The sequence below is a fragment of the Cottoperca gobio genome, chromosome 6, assembly GCF_900634415.1.
Source record: "Cottoperca gobio chromosome 6, fCotGob3.1, whole genome shotgun sequence".
Lineage (NCBI taxonomy): Eukaryota > Metazoa > Chordata > Actinopteri > Perciformes > Bovichtidae > Cottoperca > Cottoperca gobio.
Genome location: NC_041360.1, coordinates 3737564 through 3758673, shown reverse-complemented (window position 1 = coordinate 3758673; position 21110 = coordinate 3737564). Strand labels below are relative to the sequence as shown.

The 21110-nt window shown below is 43.4% G+C and overlaps 1 protein-coding gene across 3 annotated transcripts; it reads right to left on the bottom strand.

The window, feature by feature from the left end:
• Window positions 1-113: 113 nt before the first annotated feature.
• LOC115010138 (A-kinase anchor protein 13-like) lies at window positions 114-18952 on the bottom strand. Of its 3 annotated transcripts, none has more exons than XM_029434574.1 (31): window positions 18897-18952; window positions 18573-18753; window positions 18347-18455; window positions 17001-17043; window positions 16592-16703; window positions 14889-15045; window positions 14263-14330; window positions 13953-14010; window positions 13116-13290; window positions 12267-12373; window positions 11721-11867; window positions 11526-11635; window positions 11272-11415; window positions 10522-10647; window positions 10256-10373; window positions 9916-10036; window positions 9255-9385; window positions 9023-9099; window positions 8544-8610; window positions 8295-8409; window positions 7224-7306; window positions 6941-7129; window positions 6705-6863; window positions 6511-6581; window positions 5442-5486; window positions 4340-4390; window positions 4049-4243; window positions 3604-3885; window positions 1694-1813; window positions 1359-1578; window positions 114-873 (listed from the first exon to the last, which is right to left on the bottom strand). In XM_029434574.1, exons 3-31 carry the CDS (start codon window positions 18411-18413, stop codon window positions 815-817), a joined length of 3417 nt encoding a protein of 1138 aa, XP_029290434.1. In that variant the 5' UTR covers window positions 18414-18455; window positions 18573-18753; window positions 18897-18952; the 3' UTR covers window positions 114-814. The 3 variants fall into 3 exon arrangements, with proteins under 3 accessions (XP_029290434.1, XP_029290435.1, XP_029290436.1); XM_029434575.1 differs by having other exon boundaries at window positions 13953-14007; XM_029434576.1 differs by lacking the exons at window positions 18347-18455; window positions 18573-18753; window positions 18897-18952 and adding an exon at window positions 18118-18331.
• Between the last annotated feature and the right edge of the window lie 2158 nt (window positions 18953-21110).

The following is a 21110-nucleotide window of genomic DNA, read 5'->3' as shown; positions in this document are numbered from 1 at the left end:
TGGAGGTCTGTGGCCACACACTGACCTCAGCACACAGTGTGGGCCGTGAGGAATGAGACTCATGCAGGGGTTACACACACACACACACACACACACACACACACACACACACACACACACACACACACACACACACACACACACACACACACACACACACACACACACACACACACACACACACACACACACCATGTGGTGTGGCATCTCTTACGTCCTCGTATGTCTTTTTTTGACAGCTTGACTGATAAAACTGGAGTTAAAAGCAAATGTGGGGACACGCAAATCACACATTAGATTACAAGTTCCTCGAGTTGTTCAGCCTGGGTAAGTGTTCACTGAAGCTGAGGAGTCACCAGCACCACAAGCATTCAAAGTTAGCATCAGCAATACTTGAAAGAAATGGCACTCATTATTGGTTTATGTTAAAGCTACATTTTAAAGCCCTGAAGTACCATGTGACATGGTCTATCACATGATCTAGTTTCCTCTTGTGTTCCTCACATTGATCCTCCTTGGCTTTGCATCACATCTCTAACTGATGGAAGCTTGCAGGGGAAAGATTGTTGGCACATTTGTCGATTAAAGTCCTCACCATCACTTCTCCTGGTGTGTCTGGGAGGAGGTCAGGACTTTTGTTTACCTGGGACACATGCAAGTAAGTCAGAGAACCTGGCTGGCTTCTGGTGCACAATGGGAGGGGCAGGGACAGTGTCCAGAGGTCGGACATTTGATATCCAAATAGAGATGAGGGGTTCTGTTTGCTGCACGGGCCAGTTGTCTGGCTCCTCAGGAAGGTTCATGGTCCAGGTCCTCAGCAGAAGAAGATGTCTCCATCATTCTGAGGATCCGACATCACTACAACTTTGCTTTCTAAAGAGACAGAAAGACACATGTAATAATCTGGTTAAGAAATAGTCTGGCACAGAAACTCCTGTAAAAGTCTAATCTGCTGTTTTTTTACACATTTCTTTGTACTAATTGAACAAACAGGATACACCATGTTAATTAGTGATTTTTAAGAGCTGTGGATGTTCTTACCTTTGGACAGAGACATTGCTAGCTTCTCCCCCCCCCCCCCCCCCCCCGTTTCCACTCTTTATGCTAAGCTAAGCTAACGATCTCCTGGCTGTAGCGTCACATTTACCGCACAGACACGACATTAGTATCAACCTGACACTAACTCTCAGCAGGAAGGCAAATAGCTTATTTCCCAAAAGTATCTCTTAACATTGAGGGGACGTGAGCAGAGATGATTAAAGATTTTCCAAGGGAAGCTGTCATATAAAGCACATTTCATACTCCAACATTTGTCTCAAATAACAATTAAGATTATCGATATATTGTTTTCAACGTACCCGCCTGCGTCTGCTCTCCTTTGCCCTTCTTCTTCCTCTTGTCTTTCTTCTCTTTGGGTTTAGCCAGCTGGAGCAGTCTGGTGGGCAGCTGCGAGTCCTTCTCTGCTCCCTGAGACTTAGAGGAGGAGGACGAGGAGAAGGGGTTAAAGTTTTTGCCTATCCTCTTGGATCCGATGCGGAGGAATGGTTCTTTGGTCGGGACAGAGGAGGAGAGCTCCACCTGTAAATGAAAAAAGGGATGTTCTTGTTCTCGGACTCATACAGCAACAAATAAAGTGCAACAAACACACTGGTCTGTTCTGTAAATCCTTTTCTAATGAGGACTTTATTTTTACCCCTTTCAGCTGTTCTGCTGCCTCTTTTGAATCTAGATCCAGAGACCCGGTGCTGTGGAACCTTATGGAGTCGTCAGAGGTGGTGGAGGGGGTCCGCTGGTACCGCTGAAGCTGCGTCGACTGTAAGTGATGCATTCAGACATGAGGTCACTCACAAGACCTCTAGTGGTTAGACTTCTCACCATGATGTACACTGAGATCACCTCAGCACAGATGTTCAGCACACTGATAGTGAAGCTGCAGTACTGTGGGGGTCGTTAACCTCACACACTCCATCAACAGGGTCTTCTGTGTGAAGCAGGGCTGCTCCCTCTCAGTCCACTGACCGCCCGTTTTGAGCTTAGTCGGCTAACATTCTTTAGTACATCGGTGGATTTCATACTTTTATATCCTGAATGACTTATTCCAAGTTTTAAAGTGGTGCTTTTGCAGGATTCTTTGTGAAGAAACTCAGTTTTTACAGATCTGTTGAGTAAATCAACTAATCGAAATGATATCTCATATTACAGAGACATTCTTATGGGCAGTATTACAATGTCATCAGTCTTGACCCATGAGGTCGTCCTGTGGTGTGGATGTTGAATGGGTTTATTTCTGTATCCTTGTCAAGCTAAAATACACATCATGCCAGCGTTTTGTTCTCTTGTTCATCCCCTCCACCAAGGAGGTTATGTTTTGTCTGTCTGATTAGGGAAAGACTACCGGCTACCAAGTTTGGGGCACATCTGAATCACGGAGCAGATGCATTTATTATTGTTCAGTTATGAAAGCGGCCTTGGCGGAGGTCTGAGCTCTCCGAGTGCCCTTCTAGTTTAACATTTGTTCTATCAATTCATTTTTTACAAGTTACAATCCGTCAATCATTCAACCTGGAACTCTCACTAAAACTAAAGGTCTTACAACTTGAGTGTTGCTGTTGTAGCTGTGGCTAAGGTCGGGCGACTGTACGAATACATCGGATATCGGGGATTGGCTGAGTACATCGCCAGTTGCTTTTTTTGGATGATTTCTATTTAGCTAATTTAATGGTCTGCGTCTGACGAGTGAGTGAGAAGTGCTGCTCAGCTGTGAATTAAGGGTTTATTTCCAACAAACCAGAGTTGGTATAAAGACTGACCAAGACGGCCTTGGTGAGTTGTATTTATTTATGTCGAGGTTGAATTAAATGTGTTTTTTACGAAGCTCCGCTGCTCGCACAATTTTAACACATTGGCCAACGCTTGCATTAGTATTGATAACATTAATAACTAGATATTTTAGATCTGGGAACACAGTGACAACAGGTCAGAAACACGAGCAGTCAGAAGGTCAAACAAACTGTTTATATTCTAACAGTTGATGCACACATGAATGCAACTAATGATCCATCATAACTAAAAAACAGGTCACAGTTGCACTACGTCACCATATTATAATGTCCAGTCCACAAGGTCTACACATATACTTGTTGAGTAAGTCATATTATGGTAATACACCTAAATAAAGTACGTCGGTGAGGAATTCTGTTATCTTGCATGGCTGTGGTTTCTTCCAATACATTTCAGAATGGGACAGTTCGATGAACTCTCTAATAAAGGGACACAAGGCTAGAAGTAACAGGTTGTGTAATAAGCAGCACTTTATCTTCTATATATACAAAGTTCACTATACACCCACACAGCTGTTTTCAGCCTCTCAAACCAGTGTGTGTATACAAACACTGATTCCTGTCAGTCGTCATTGTGGGACAACTTACTGCTTAAACTCTTTGCACTTTGTGGTGTTAGGTGGGCTCAGCCAGAGAGCAGCGAGAATCAGAGAGGACCAGAGGAGCTGCACCTCTGTCTGACTACAACACTGGGCTAACATGGGGGTTTTGACCCCGTTTACATTCAAAGCTTCATTAGCCTGCCTGATGAGTGGACTCTGACCTTGTCTCTCTGCAGGGCCTCCAGTTGCTCAGTGTCTCTCCTCACAGCCTCCTTGTCTCTCTCCAGCCTCCTCTGTGCCTCCCTCAGCCTCTCCAGCTCCCCCTGGTACTCCTCTTTCTTCCTCTGCAGCATCTCTCTCTCCTCCATCAGCTCCTGACGCCTCTTCCTGGTCTGCTCCTCCTCCACCTTCAGCCTCTCCTCCCGCTCTGCCAGACACTTCTCCTTTAACTCCCAAACCTTTTCTCTCCTCCTCTTTTCTTCCTGGTGTGCAGCCTGCTGTTTCTGAAACAATCACAGAGGAACGTAGATATTAGACTTTAAGTTAGGGCTAGGTGTGGTACTGGATTGAAACAAATATGAGGTACAGACAATCCTTTAGATCTATATAATACAAATCTGATGACAGCGCTCTAATGTGTCAAGTGAAGAAGAAGTGAAAGTGAACCTGGAGAGTGGCTGCCTCCTGCCGCTGCCTCTCCAGACTCCTGTGTTTCTCCTGCTCGATGATCGAGGAGGGCCGGGAGGAGGAAGAGGATGAGAGGGAGGAAGAGGACGAGTGCCTGGAGGAATTGGCAATGAGCCGTTCGTTCAGTGTCAGCCGCTGGTCCTCGATGAAGGAGTCCTGCTGGACCACCACAGCCTACAGGTAGGAGAAGATGGTTTGGGATTAATTAGAAGGAATGTTCAGGGTAAACAAACATGTGATGTTGATGGAGGTGTGATGTGTTTCTGATACCTGCAGTGAAATCAGCAGGTCGTGAAGGTGTGTCACACTGTGCTGCACCTGCTGGGGGAACACAACATTACATTACATTGAGGTTTCAGTAATAGCTTGACAACCCATGATATTATGTCACAAAAGGGATCTTATGGTCAAAAGAAAGATATTAAAGACCTGATTTCTCCAAACAATGACTCTACTCTACCTTCATTCTGACATTAATGCACAGCTAACACCCCTGAGGCAATGCTTGCTGGGTAATTTACATCAAACACTGTAGACCAAGCACAGCCATTCATCATGATTCAGACTGTTAGAGTGAAAGAGTCAGACAGTGGGGGCAGCCAATGGTAGACTCGAGTGAACCAACGAAACAATAGTACATTTTGAAGTACAATGTTCAAAGACTAATACGTTTCCTAACTGAGGATGTGGGTTTCTGTAAGTGAGAAAATATGTTTGGGTTAACAAGCCCTTTAGGGCGTAGTAGTGAGTATGATTTTCCTAAAAATTTTTTTACAGACTCTGCCTCTCAAATCCTCACTTCTGACCCACTAGAAGTGTGTGCTGGTGTCTGTATCTGCAGACACCCTGCAGCCCTCTGAGTTGTCTTATTTTTCTGTGCTCGGGGACGTTTCTGGGCGTCAACCTCTATAAAAACGTAGCAACCAGGTGCTACATTGTAAGCACGCATCCAAGAGGAAGCTACAAAAATGGTGTGGACACAGTGCCGAGGAAAAGAGTGTACATAGCGAGGTGAAACGCCAAGCGAAAAAAGTTTGTTCCAAAACAAGAGTGAATCTGGGGGAGAGCAGCCTAACTGTGGTCAGGAGGCGTGGCTTCTGGTGTCGTTGAGATGGGCCAACTTTGAATATTGTGTTTACAAACACAACAGAGAAATCCTACTTATTGTGCCTTTAAATAATACCGTACTTGAGCTACAACCTACTTTACCTACAGTGGGTGGTGCCATATTTACTTTGGCTTTATGAATTGTTTCCTAGCGTGCAAATGATCACAGGATGCTAAAAAGTTCAAACAGTAAAACTGTGTTTTTGATTAACCCTGCAGAGAGCGTTAGAGAGAAGCCAGTAGTTGAGGCAGCCAACATACTTACCTCATTGTTTCTCTTGAGCAACATCTGTAGGCTGGCAGTGGCTCCCTGAGAGACACACACACACACACACACACACACACACACACACACACACACACACACACACACACACACACACACACACACACACACACACACACACACACACACACACACACACACACACACACACACACACACACACATTTAATAGCACACAGCCATACTGTAACATAATGCTAGCAGAGAGCGTGTCTAGACTGCAGCAGCAGAGACATTGGAGCATATGTTTGCTTGGCTGAAGCAGGAGTGGAAAATTATCGTGTGACGATGTTGTGACTGGAGTATAATATTCATAACTATGTGTTCATTATAATGTATAATGTGCTGCAATAAGGTCATGGTAGGTAATTTATATTAGAAACATTTTTGTTATATATTTTTATAATTCCCTTTACAAGCCGACAGCAGTCATAAATCGAATGCTCTGACAAAAAAAAGAAATAAATCCGATCTGTGGCTGTCGAGGTGATTGGACTCTCTTCCTCCTGTCTACCTACCTACCTGTCTACCTACCTGCCTGTCTACCTACCTGCCCGTCTACCTACCTGTCTACCTACCTACCTGCCCGTCTACCTACCTACCTGCCCGTCTACCTACCTGTCTACCTACCTACCTGTCTACCTGCCTGCCTGTCTACCTGCCTGCCTGTCTACCTACCTGCTTGTCTACCTACCTACCTGCCCGTCTACCTACCTGTCTACCTACCTACCTGTCTACCTACCTACCTGTCTACCTGCCTGCCTGTCTACCTGCCTGCCTACTTACCTAGCTCATGTTGACACTGACTGTAGGAATGTGTCAGTAACATGGTAAATAGCAGCAGAGGTGAATAATATTATTGAAGAGGACATAGTGAGTTCACACAGTGAACTGCAACCGGCTCTCAAACATTTTCATACATTCCTGCTCTGTTTATTAGCTACACTCTGACACTGACATTCATTTTTCAAAAGAGATGTGGGAACAAAATGCATCCATAAATCATGCATTGTGGAGACACATATATAGACAACACACACACACACACCTTCTTCAACACGCTGTCTGACTCAGTCCTACGGAGGTCCAGCGATTCATCCCCCTCTTCTCTATCTCCATCTTAGGAGAAGAAAAGAGGAGTGGAAGGATTGAAGGAGTTTGTTTTGACACAGCAGCAAGAAAAAATTAACAAAGACACTGGAGCTCTTTCTACACGTGGGTGCATGAGTGTGTGTGTCTTACTCTTGCTGCTGTTCATCTGATGACTGTCGAAGCCTCCGAATGTCTCAGCTCTCCTGGGCAGACTGACCGGTCCTACACTGCCCCCCCCGGTCAGGCCAACTGGAACACTGCAGCCTGCTCCACCAACACCACTGCTGACTACAGCATGCAGGCTCTCCACTAGAGCGACAGGGAAAATATTAACATTTCATCCCTGGGACACAGACAACATGAAACTTCCTCAGAAGCCTGCTCACCTTCCCTCAGGGCGTCCTTCATGATTGGCTCCCCCTTGGTGACATCATCAGGTGTGGCCATGAATAACATCCGCTCCCTGACTGGTGGGCTTGTATCAGGGGCGGAGTTACAGTCGCCCAGGTCTCTGAAGATGTAGACCTTCTCCTCCAATAAAGACATGATCTGCTCGTCTTTCCTTCGTAGACGCTCTGGAAGAAAACACGCATGAATGAATGAATGACATTAATGCAATAGAACAGAATTCAATATAATCCTTTGGGGGGGTGGGGTGGCGGGGGTCACCTCGGATCTCCTTTGCTCTGTTCTCCTGCTGCTTCCGGTCTTCTTCTGTCTCACTGGGAACTCCCTCATCCTCGTCTTTCTCGCTGTTGACACAGATAAGTTCAAATATTATCCAACAAGTTTTATTCTCCGTCTAAACAAATTGAAAAGCTCTTCAAAAGAATTTGAAGAGGTGAGCATCTGCTGGAGAAGACTCGACAGGCCTGTGAAGCTTCCTGTCCCCTTTGGTTTGTTCTTCCTCTCACATAGAACAGGGCTTTATTATTGAAGGTGACATCGTTCTTACTTGCTTTATTGATTACATCAGTGGCTGCAGAAAGTAAAGAGTGTTCTGATCACTATATTTACCCTGGTAATTCATATTATTAAAACAGACAACAATCAAAGTAATGTATTATATAAGTTCAATATACAAAATATACATATTTACAATATAAATATAGAAAGGTATGTCTTTAGAAACGTTACAGGTGTAAACAAACCTCTTACAGCATCATTAGTATCTAATCTGTGTTCTTGTTGCTCTCTGACAATGAAACAATATATTTTATTACATAAATGACACAAGAGACCTCCTGTGTGTGTGTGTGGGGGTGTAAATCCACAACCCACCACTAGTTCTTCCACAAGTGTGTGTGAGACAGCACTTTGTCGTTCTGTCTTTGCAACCTGGGAGTCGACTTTGTGATTTGTGATATCGGGCAGGAGAAATAAATGTGACTTAAACTGGGAGGTGAGAACGTGCAATAATGATCCCACCCACATACAAGTGGAAACATCGCTCTTCCTGCTACACAACCCAGACACACTGTTTGACTGAAGGTTCAAACGTTCTCTTACGTCACACACTGTTGCTCATGGCTGTTATCCCACAATATTCTGAACATGTGCAGTGATCAACACTGAGTGGCTCTACTACCACAGAGAACACAGTTTAGAGCATGGCCCTACAGTTCACACAGAAACATTAAGTACTAAAGAAAACTCCACTAAAACAACTCTGGTACAGTAACAATAAGAACAGTGTGTGTGTGTGTGTGTGTGTGTGTGTGTGTGTGTGTGTGTCCTCACATGCAGTGCATGGCGTCCTGTATAATAGCTCTCCATGTGTTGCGCTCATCCTTGCTGCTGGCCAACACCTCCACCATCTCTGGTCTCTCTATACCAGCTGTGATGAGGAAGAGACCTGCAGGAGACATGACATCATTTCCCCAGTTCAGTGATTCATATCAATACAATCACAGGTTCCTTTGTATCGTAATGTCTGAAAATCCAGCCTGAACAAAACAACAAAAGAAGAAGAAGAAGAAGAAGCCTGACCTCGCTCCTCATTAGCCACTTCTCGGACTATCAGACTCTGTAAAGAGATGACTGTCGAGCGCTGGTCCTGAGGACAAAGAGTTCCACATCAGAATCAGTTACTGCATCTCACAAAATGAACACAAAAATCTAATTATTATTATTAACCTTTATTTTACCAGGATATGTCTCATTGAGATTACACATCTCTATTTCAAGAGAGTCCTGGCCAAGATAGGCAGCGGCACAGTTACAGACAAATCACAACATTAATCAAAGCATTTACAGACACATGACACTAATCACTTCATCCTTGAGTCAAAGTGGAGGTTTTGCCAAATTTGAAAAATATTTAAGGCATTCCTGAGATATGGCTTTTTCACGAGAATAGGACGGATTTAGGGACTTATGGACATACGGCAGGACAAGCCACCAGAGACATGATGCCTCGGGCGTCGGCACAGAGGCATAAAAAGGAGGGTTTACAACGTGCTACTTACCAATGAGGCAAAGACATATTTCTGGTCTTTTTCCTGAAGAAAGACCAACACGTCAGACAGGAGCATGGCCTGGACATCTGCGACACAAAGACACAAAGAAGATTGCAACATCCTGTCTGCTGTCAGAGTGGACTGAAGACACTGCTTTACACACTTTGTCATTGTCTCTCTGCAGAACAAAGCAAAGCGTGCGTGTGTTTAAAGATGCATGAAGCCTGGAAACATCGTGTACCTTTGAGTCGTCCAGCAGAGTTTTTCAGCTGCAGCGCTCCGTCATGGAGCAGCCTCCTCCCTCTGACCAGGTCCTCTCTAGCAAACATCTGCCCACTCTTCATCCTCATGATGGACTTGCTGTCAGTGCGACTGGAGACCACAGAAAACAATCAGAAAAATTAATGTCCACATCCAGAAAGGAGACACTGGGGACGCATGTGATGGCTAGTGTGTGTAGCATTGTCAATGTATGTTTATCCTCACGCGTTCATGCTCTTATTTGCTTAATTAGACTGTGCAGGTATTTGAGAAAACAACGATTGTGTGACTTCTTTCATTGCTGTACTATAGAACCCTTGTTTCTGTCATCTGTCCATTCTTTTTACAAATATGCAGCAGTTGACAGGAATATATAAGATTTTGACCTCAAATCAAATCACATTGTGGATTTGTTACACAGCTCCAGCTGTATGTTGTAGCTGTTCTGGAGCTTTTGATCATATCACATGATCTTCATCATCCACCACTGAACTCCAGACGATAAACTGGGTGTCAAGTGTTTTTTTTACGGGGACTACGTCAGACTCCCCAGAAGAGAGTATTCTAATCACTTGTGTACATTTTACTGTCATGTTGTGGACTGCCCTGAGGAGCTGATCCCTACAGTCAGACCGGCGTACCTGTAGACTCCTTTCAGTCTCTGTTTCTTCTCCTGCTCGTTCACTTTACTGTCCACAGCCGTGATCAGCTCCTTCACACAGCGCAGAGCTTCACAGACACAGCCGTGGTCTTCATCGGAGTCTGTTAGAGCAGAGAGGTACGCCATCATCATTCACTGAATTATTAAGTAGGCAGTCACATGTTCTCCGTGGGGAGGCTTAAACCTTTGCATATTCAAACTGTAACATGAAATATAGAATTATTATCCATCACTGCACTGATTTTACATTGATTCCAAATAAACCACACGATTCATTCCCTTGTAAGCGACACTGACACAGGACGTGTGTTCATCGTTACCTTTAGTGTGCTGGAGTATCCTCTGGATGAGAACAGGGTATTTGGTGATCCTCTGAGTGATCAACAGAATGCACTCTGGAATACTGAGCCTCCGCACAATGCTGCTGCTCATTGTTTTCTGCACAAACACCAAGGTCATATTTATATATTGTATCCACATCAAATACCATACAGATGAACCACAGCACTGTAACATCCCCTGATTAGTTAAATATATATACATGTCGATTTCTATATAGAGAGGAGCGTGTGAGAGGAGTGCTGACCTTGATGAAAGCCTGGAAGCGTTTATCTTTGGCGTGCAGGTCTTTGTAGAGATTGACAGCTTCACTGTGGCGACTGCAGAACCTCCCATAAACCTTCTTCATACGATCAGCACTGTAGCCTGAAAACTGAATTTAAAAACACTTTCAGAATCCAGAAGCTTTAATGGCCAATTAAGTGCGTACATATACGAGGTAATAGATATACACAGAAATAAACATACAGATAAAACAAGGACAACAAAGCTGAACAAAGTAAACATCAACATTTGACTACAATGTACTGAAAAAAAGTATATATATATATATATATAAAAAGATGAAAACAACAACACAACTATATACTTACTATTACTTTACTATTCCTATTCTATTTGAACTCTTTGTAATACCTAAATTAAAGGAACACGCAAGATTAGATTTCACTGGATGACAACATGTGACAAACAAATGAAATGGATACTTATTGATTGAACATTCAAACAAGAGGAAGGCTAAATTCATTTCAATTTGTAGAAAAATAATCCCCTGGCCTTTCCTCTAATGCCCCCCTCAGGAGAAAATGAGTCTGCCTGTATGTCTGTCTGTCTGTCTGCCGACCTGTCTGTCTGTGCAGGTACAGTGCACCACTGAAACTCTATCTTCTGATCAGTCTGTCCAACAATCTACCTTTAGGTCTAAATTCATCACAAGAGTCAACTATCAAACTCAGCAGATGGTGTTTTCTTCTTCTGCTTCTTTTTGAATGTTCACCTGGTTGAGCAGGACATCCCCGATGCTGCAGATCAGGAAGCTGTTGTTGTTTTGTCCATCAGTGGATGAAGCTCTCTTCCTCTCCAGGAGCAGGGTGAGGAAATGTGTGTGCGTGTCCAGTAGGTTGTCCAAAACAGGGAAAATCTACGGAGAATGACCAATAGACCTTAATGTGTGTATATTCATGATGCTTTCTTATTCATATTGCTAGTGTGTATGTCCACAGGTGAAAGTGCTCCTCAGCACATCATCACCTTGTCCAGAGTGTTAGTGTCCAGCTGCAGCTCCTTCTGCAGGCCTTTATAGTACACTTCAGACATGATCTTCAGTGTCCTCACATGGTGGAACTCTGTCTGAAACAACTCTGTGGAGAGAAAGGACTCTTATCTCCACATACATGGGACAGGAGCATTCACACATGAAGCCCGTCTTCCTCACAACACACTTACCATAGATGACGTCTTGTTTCTTGATTTCATCTTTCTTCAATGTTTTCAGGAACTTCTTATCCATTGTGCCGCTCCAAGAATCAGCTTCCAGATCTCTAATGTCACACTCAAACTCTCCCATCAGCTGACTGTCCATCATCTCAGTACCTTCACACACACAGACACACAGACACACAGACACACAGACACACACACACAAATAATTAGAAGGGTGCATTCAGGATTCTGCGTCGAAATCAGAGACACAACTTTCTGTTGATCAGATTAGTCAGACACACAAAAATACATTCTCCAGTCTGTGTGTGTGTATGTGTGTGTGTGTGTGTGTGTGCGTGTGCGTGTAGACCTGTATGTCTCATGTTGTGGGGACATACATCTGTTTACATACATTGTGGGGACTTGCTTTCCTTTTGGGGAGCTAGTCTCCAGGAAATGAATGTAAGTCAATGCATTGTCCTCTAAAGTGATGGAGACATGGAGTGCGTGTGCATGTGCATGTGCGTGTGAGTGTGAGTGTGCGTGTGCGTGTGTGTGTGTGTATGCTACCTTCATCAGTGAGGGACTCAGTGGAGGCATTGACTTTGCTCCCCTGATGGAGCGAGTCGGAGGACTGGGACAGAAACTTCAGGCCTTTCAGTGGAACATCATCTAACCTACAGGGAACAAAAGCATGAACACAACCTTTAGTTCTAAAATATTTATTCCAGCTGCTTCACAGGGAACATAGAAAGATAGACCAGGACAATAAAATAACAGTTTGATTGCTACAAATGGAAGAAATGAAGTGAAAACAGACGAACAGGCGCAAAGCATAGCTCTTACTGCAGAAATGTCAGAGCATGAAAAGTAATTCTTAGAAGTGACTTTCAGGAAGTCACTGAGGTAACAACATAAGGGCTGTTCTACAGTTTGAACGCAAATATAAACACACCCAAATAATCTCTTCTTGCATTTCCAACACTTCACTTCATTCCTGTGATAGTATATCGAGTTATATTGTTGTTGGAGCCATTTCCGCTTCAATATGATTATGTTGTTTGTTTAACTGTCTGATGTGTGCGGGGTTATATATATACCTAATTATTTGATTGACCCATTTACCTGTGTCTGATGAGGTTAGTGACCTAAAGTCTCCCCCTGCTCTTCTTTAATATGCACTGTGCTGTGGTAAGGATATGACATGTATGATGTACATGTGATGCAACATAACGGCGAGTCAGACACCACAACTCCCGACAAAGGACAGTGGCTTTATTCTGTGAGAAAGACACAACACAACTGTCAGAAGTACTGTACAGAAGTAGTGTGTGTGTGTGTGTGTGTGTGTGTGTGTGTGTGTGTGTGTGTGTGTGTGTGTGTGTGTGTGTGAGTGTGTGTGTGTGTGTGTTTTCTCACCCTGCTATGTTGCTGGTGGAGATGCTCTTGGCCAGGTTGCTGTGTGGGTTGAAGATACTGGGATGTCTCCATGGAAACATCACAGGAAGCTGGTCATCAGGAGTGGTTGCTGTGGACCAGCGTTCCCGTGACGATAAGGAGGACGTGGATGACACAGATGATGCTGAAGACGTAGCTGGATGTAAACATACACAATAGCAGAGATTTATAACAGACTGAGATGTGAAGAGTGATCGTGGAGCAATTCTCTGTTTAATTTCCTCTCTTTGCAAACGGAGACTTGTTGTCAGTGCACCTGGCATTAAGGAGTGTTTACAGTTGAAGACCACATACTGTTAGTATGAAACGGAGACATTTGTAAATCTCCTCTGGTGTTTCTTGACCCATTATGACTTTGCTGTAGCAAAGTCGTTGTGTTTCAATTCTCAGCAACTGACGTATCATCCTTAACATAGACTGCAAATAAACTTCAATTCAGCAACAAATATAAAGCCAACTCATCACAAACATTTAAAAAGACTAAAATATCATCTCCAGCTATGCGGGTAGAGTAACAACGACCAATGGTCAGCCTTCTTTCCTCAGCGCTTTTAGAGCTGCACTCGCTTTTGGTGGTCCAGCCAAAAAACTGAAAGTTATGATGGTGACGGTCGATGTTCTTTGAGGTTTATTCCAACACTCAGACAACACGTGGAGGGAGTGCCAACACCTAATCAATCATTCTGCTCATGTCTGATAAGACTAGTTTCATGTCAGTTTAGGTCCTGCTGTGTGGGAGGTGCACCATCGTTGCTCAACATGTTCAAAAATGGCTCGTTAGTGTGTATATGTTCTTACATTTACTCCTCATGCTAACAGCTGACCCAGGAGCAGCTTCTGGCACCAGAAATGTCTGCTGGAAACAAACACACGATATCATTAGGTGAAACTTCAAAAGTATTGGACATGTTAGATGTTTGACAGAACAGAGTATGTCATGTGACTTTTCAAGACACATGTTGATCAGCTGTCATACAAACATGTGTGTGTGCTCTTCTGCTACTGTAACAAATCAAAGGTACCAACTGTATTTACAGTATGCTGTTTTGTTTTTGTTAAAAAGGTATTTTTCTGTTAAATAGAAATAATATAAATGTATCAGACATACCTTTGTTTTGTTCTTTGTACAGACAGACAGACTCTCTCTGCAGCATTTATGGACATGGGATCCACAGTCTGTGAAAGAAACATTATGATGGTGAGACACAAGCACACAGCCACCTTGAAACAGTCAAGCCAAACCCAAGCACCGCCCACGGGCCGGAGCAGACACTCATTTTAAAGCCAAACACAGACATATGTTTCTGAAAACATTTGTGGCAGAAACTTGATTCATATTTGATCAGCGCTGCCTAGTTTGACAGTTTGATCAGTTAAGTTATTTGTATTAAAGTTACTGAACTGCAGCTATAAAGGATAAGTCTGCATATATTCTATGTATTAAGAATTATTAATGTCTGATAACTTTAGCTGAGGAGCGGAGACATATTGATGAAAAAAGCTCAGAGAGGAGAGGTAGAAATGTCACATTCCTATTAAAATCAGTAAAAAGTGGTAAAGGAGACTTCAGGAGTTTCAAAGGGAAAAGACTACAAGAGGAAGAAGTGGCCACAGAGGAGGAGGAATAAAAGGAGGAAGGAAGGAGAGAGTGGCAGAGTTGAGATGAGACAGAGTAGAAAAGAAGGAAAGAAAACTAGAAGGAAGGAAGGAGAAAGATATGTGAGTGAGTCTTACTGTTGCACAGGAACGTGTCTTTATTGTGCAGAGGTTTGGTGCAGTGCTGGCAGGCTGTGGAAGGACACTGACTGACTGGGATGAAGAGATGACCGTTTGTGCTCTTCTTCTCTCTCTCTTTACTCTCTCGCTCCTTCTCTCCTTTCCTCTCCTTCTCCTGGAAGCAATGAAACAGATAAATGTGTATCGACAAAATAACATGTTGTGAATATCCGAGTTTGGTGTTTTCTATCATATTAGTTTCAATAACTCATAAAGCCTTCCAGGCTCAGTAATTGGCAACACTGGCCACATTATCCTGATATTCCCAGATCTATTATTTATATTGTGTTATCACCTAACCTTAATATGTACATATATGCATACAAAGTCCAGACACCAGGTGTATACATACACACACACATAAAGTGGCACTTATCAAGAATGTGTGGTGGGAAACCGCTGACACAGACTTCAGACCAGCGCAGTTAGCTCTGAGTGAAATGATGAGGTGGTTAAATACACTCTTTTGTTTGATGTTGTGTCCATCAGATTGAATCATTTCTGGAAAAAACACATTCTGTAGTTGACACATTTATTCAAAACGGACCCAGAAAACGAAGAGATTGTAACAGCTCAATGTTTTATCAGGTTCTTACAAAGTAAGGCTGAAACGATTCATTGAAAACTAATCGTCACATTCATCAATACTGAAAATAATTGTTAGTTTCACTTGCAGCTCAACTACAAAGCCTTGTCTTCTGCTCGCTGTTGGCTGTATAATTTCCGTACATTCTTCTACAATTTGTTTTAATCAAAGAAGCAGACATTTTGTAACACAGTTGTTCATCTGTGTTGAACCCCCACACCTTTCTGTGCAGACGGACACACGTTATGCAGCGTGCTTCAGTCCTACAGGGCTCTCACATCACTGCTGTGGTGTTGGTGTGCATGATGTGACCTGCACTAACAGTTGCATGTCCGTGCACACTGCACCAACAGTTGCATGTGCGTACACACTGCACCAACAGTTGCATGTGCGTCCACACTGCACCAACAGTTGCATGTGCGTCCACACTGCACCAACAGTTGCATGTGCGTCCACACTGCACCAACAGTTGCATGTGCGTTCACACTGCACCAACAGTTGCATGTGCGTGCACACTGCACCAACAGTTGCATGTGCGTTCACACTGCACCAACAGTTGCATGTGCGTGCACACTGCACCAACAGTTGCATGTGCGTGCACACTGCACTAACAGTTGCACGTGCACTAACAGTTGCATGTGCGTGCACATTGCACTAACAGTTGCACGTGCACTAACAGTTGCATGTGCGTGCACACTGCACTAACAGTTGCACGTGCACTAACAGTTGCATGTGCGTGCACACTGCACTAACAGTTGCATGTGCGTGCACACTGCACCAACAGTTGCATGTGCGTGCACACTGCACCAACAGTTGCATGTGCGTGCACACTGCACCAACAGTTGCATGTGCGTGCACACTGCACTAACAGTTTGCATGTGCGTGCACATTGCACTAACAGTTGCATGTGCACTAACAGTTGCATGTGCGTGCACACTGCACTAACAGTTGCATGTGCGTGCACACTGCACTAACAGTTGCATGTGCGTGCACACTGCACTAACAGTTGCATGTGCGTGCACACTGCACTAACAGTTGCATGTGCGTGCACACTGCACTAACTCGATGTTCTCACCTTGCCTTTCTTGCTCATCTTGCTGCGGAGGTAGCTGAATGTCCGACTGATTTTAGGTCCTCCTTTTCCTTCAGTGTCGCTCCGCAGGGGGCCCGGCTCCTCCTCTGAAATACTGACAAACACCCACACCATTATGAAGCCAGTCTGCTTCAACACACATGACAAGTGTGTGCAAACAGTCTGCTCATTTTAATCTAATTGAATACTTTTTCTAGTGTGTAACACCAACATAGAGCAATCTCATAATTTCTCTTCGCGGCACAGCTGTGTAACACATGACATTTTGATTAAAGGTAGTTACAGCATGTGTCAATATTTGTAAAGTTATTGTTTTCAGCTGTAAAATATGAAACAAATGTGAAATCTAACAACAGTCAAATCATCGAAGTGTATCAGTTTCCCTTCTTACCTGTATCCCAGCGAGCCAAGGTTAGTGCAGAATGGGCTCAAGCCTACAGGAAGCAAAGAGGACAGCATGTGATCACCACAGCTGCTACACTGATACATATGATTTACAGTATATAAGGTATACATATTTTATATACTGTATGTTTATAGCTTTATTCTTACACGGTTTAGTGTATTTTATAAAAAATTTAAGTTGCTTGTAATTGAGAGTTTCACTGGATATATTCCTGTGCCTCCCTGATGAACAGTCAGTAAGTGGATGTTATTGCTGAAAAGACTCAATGTTATTAGTAAATCCCCAATCTAACTTTAGATTCAAATATATCAACTCTTAAGAGAAAATAAGAATTGCACAATTATTATGCAACGGAATAACAAATAATTGTATCCCAACTTACACCACAAGAAAGTGAAAAACAATAATAAAAAGTTTCTTTATTTCTCCACAACTTATTTTAGCTGAGACAGTTTCAAAAGAATTGTGCACACCTGCATCTAAGGTATGTTACTTTCAGCCACACACATTAGATCATCTAGTAAAGATTCCCCCCAATGAATGTTTGAGTTATGGTTAAAGATGTTCCTGGAAATATCTTTTGTCCAGAATATGGACTGTCATTATAAAGCCATCTACCAGGAATGTGAGCTTGCATGTATGTGATTGGCCAACACAGCACCTTCACAGGTGGCATCACGTTGCATTGTGGCCTCTGCACACTGAAACTGATCCTCGTGGTCACACAGCCGGACAAGCAAGTGTACGCATTGTTTTATCTAAAGCTTTCCATTGAAGGTGAGGTAGTGAAAGGGTTAATACACTGTACGTCCAAAGTAAAAGTTGCGATACTGATCATCTGTAAAACGTTTAAAGGCGTTCAGGACAGGTCAAATGGACAGAGGAGACACTCCTGTTCTCAGATGTCCTAATGTACAAACAAGCTGATGCTTTTACTTTGAGCGGTAAGAAAGCCGATGGCTTCCAGGAAACAGGAAGTGTCTTTTCTATCTGTCTGATTCTACAGTTCCAGGAGGAGGTGAAGACGTTTTAGTGAGCACAGGGTTACAGGAGGAAACACTCAGAGGAAACACGGGACTACAGCTACATTCATCATACTTACTCCCTCCCTCCTCCTCCTCATCACTGGCGGGACAGCCAATAGAAAAGAAGCTTCTATTTTTGGGGAGGAGTGGGGAGATACTGAGAGAGAAGCTGATTCGTCGCTTTGATCGAGGAAATCCACTCACTAAAGGGTGTGATGGGATGCAGCAGAAACGTAAAAGAACAATCTTATTGCACAGGTTCAAGAGTACAACTCTAACAGGATGAAGGGATGACGTCACACTCACCATCGATATCGCGCTGACTGATGGTAACCATGGAGATGGATTTGGTAAGGGTTTGTTGAGGGAACATGGCAGGACAGCTGTTTGTCACCGACAGCACATGATGGGATGTCTAAGAAACACAGGGGGGATGATACTGTTATTGTATTGACTAAATGAAATAAGGATGAGTTTCCACTATTATTTTATTCCCTTCAGAATAAAATAAAAATAAAACACACACACACACCTGGCTATGGGTGCTGATTGCATCTCCTTCCTGCTCCTCCTCAGTGAGGGACAGCAGAGAGCCTCTCTCCTGGATGTCCAGATGTGAACTCCTGCCTGCAGTCCTCCCCTCCTGCTCACTGAGGCTGGGACACTGAGCGTACAGCGCTCCCCTCTGCACCTCCAGACCCTCCAGGCTGTAGCTGGGAGACAAGAAGACAACACAAGCATTGAACCATCCTGTCCTTTCATACGATGTTGCAGTGCGAGCAGGACAGGGTTTACGTTCTAGTTAAAGTGTTGGCCTCTGGGGAAAGCTTTATCTTTAATGACCTATGTTGATTACCTTCTGCTGTCTATTTGCTCCTGATCAGGACGACGCAGGTTTGATTGACACCAACTCATACTGGAGAGAATGGAAAAGGTGGAGGGATGAAGGGTGGATGATGGAAGGTGTAAAAAGAAAGAGGAGAGATTGTGCAGGAGGGAGAGAGAGAGAGAGAGAGAGAGAGAGAGAGAGAGAGAGAGAGAGAGAGAGAGAGATGATTACATATTAATGAAAGGATGTTTTAAATCTGGAATGAGATTAATGATGGTGGTATTATGATGACAGAGATGTTTCTTAACTATTACTGACTGACGCCTTGTCCTCCTGACAGGATGTGTAGCAGCACAGAAGGAAGTGTTGGTGAAGGTGTGTGCAAGCTTGCTACAGTTTATTTCAATTTGTCATGACAAAATGTGTAAACAGAGTCAGCGTTACTGGACCCCTGCTGTTGATGAAACCCTCAGCTGCATGCAGATAAGTGGAGCAGATACCAGCATATCAACTCCCCGAGCTGGAGACTCCAGGGTCTCAGTTGTCGTATTACACTCACCGTCACAACAAGCACGAGAAAAAAGGGCAGTTGTTTTTGTTTTTTATTTTTTTTTTTACGGGGACTACGTCAGACTCCCCAGAAGAGAGTATTCTAATCACTTGTGTACATTTTACTGTCATGTTGTGGACTGCCCTGAGAGCTGATCCCTACAGTCATACGGCGTACCTGTAGACTCCTTTCAGTCTCTGTTTCTTCTCCTGCTCGTTCACTTTACTGTCCACAGCCGTGATCAGCTCCTTCACACAGCGCAGAGCTTCACAGACACAGCCGTGGTCTTCATCGGAGTCGTGTAGAGCAGAGAGGTACGCCATCATCATTCACTGAATTATTAAGTAGGCATTCACATGTTCTCCGTGGGGAGGCTTAACCCTTGCAATATCAAACTGTAACATGAATATAGATTATTATCCATCACTGCACTGATTTTACATTGATTCCAAATAACCACACGATTAAATTCCCTTGTAACGACACTGACACAGGACGTGTGTTCATCGTTACCTTTAGTGTGCTGGAGTATCCTCTGGATGAGACCAGGGTATTTGGTGATCCTCTGAGTGATCAACAGAATGCACTCTGGAATACTGAGCCTCCGCACATGCTGCTGCTCATTGTTTTCTGCCAAACACCAAGGTCATATTTATATATTGTATCCACATCAAATACCATACAGATGAACCACAGCACTGTAACATCCCCTGATTAGTTAAATATATACATGTCGATTTCTATATAGAGAGGAGCGTGTGAGAGGATGTGCACCTTGATGAGCCTGGAAGCGTTATCTTTGGCGTGCAGGTCTTTTAGAGATTGACAGCTTCACTGTGGCGACTGCAGAACCTCCCATAAACCTTCTTCATACGATCAGCACTGTAGCCTGAAAACTGAATTTAAAAACACTTCAGAATCCAGAAGCTTTAATGGCCAATTAAGTGCGTAACATATACGAGGTAATAGATATACACCAGAAATAAACATACAGATAAAACAAGGACAACAAAGCTGAACAAAGTAAACATCAACATTTGACTACAATTACTGAAAAAAGTAATATATATATATATATATAAAGATGAAACAACAACACAACTATATACTTACTATTACTTTACTATTCCTATTCTATTTGAACTCTTTGTAATACCTAAATTAAAGGAACACGCAAGATTAGATTTCACTGGATGACACATGTGACAAACAAATGAAATGGATACTTATTGATTGAACATTCAAACAGAGGAAGGCTAAATTCATTTCAATTTGTAGAAAAATAATCCCCTGGCCTTTCCTCTAATGCCCCCCTCAGGAGAAAATGATCTGCCTGTATGTCTGTCTGTCTGTCTGCCGACCTGTCTGTCTGGGCAGGTACAGTGCACCACTGAAACTCTATCTTCTGATCAGTCTGTCCAACAATCTACCTTTAGGTCTAAATTCATCACAAGAGTCAACTATCAAACTCAGCAGATGGTGTTTTCTTCTTCTGCTTCTTTTTGAATGTTCACCTGGTTGAGCAGACATCCCCGATGCTGCGATCAGGAAGCTGTTGTTGTTTTGTCCATCAGTGGATGAAGCTCTCTTCCTCTCCAGGAGCAGGGTGAGGAAATGTGTGTGCGTGTCCAGTAGGTTGTCCAAAACAGGGAAAATCTACGGAGAATGACCAATAGACCTTAATGTGTGTA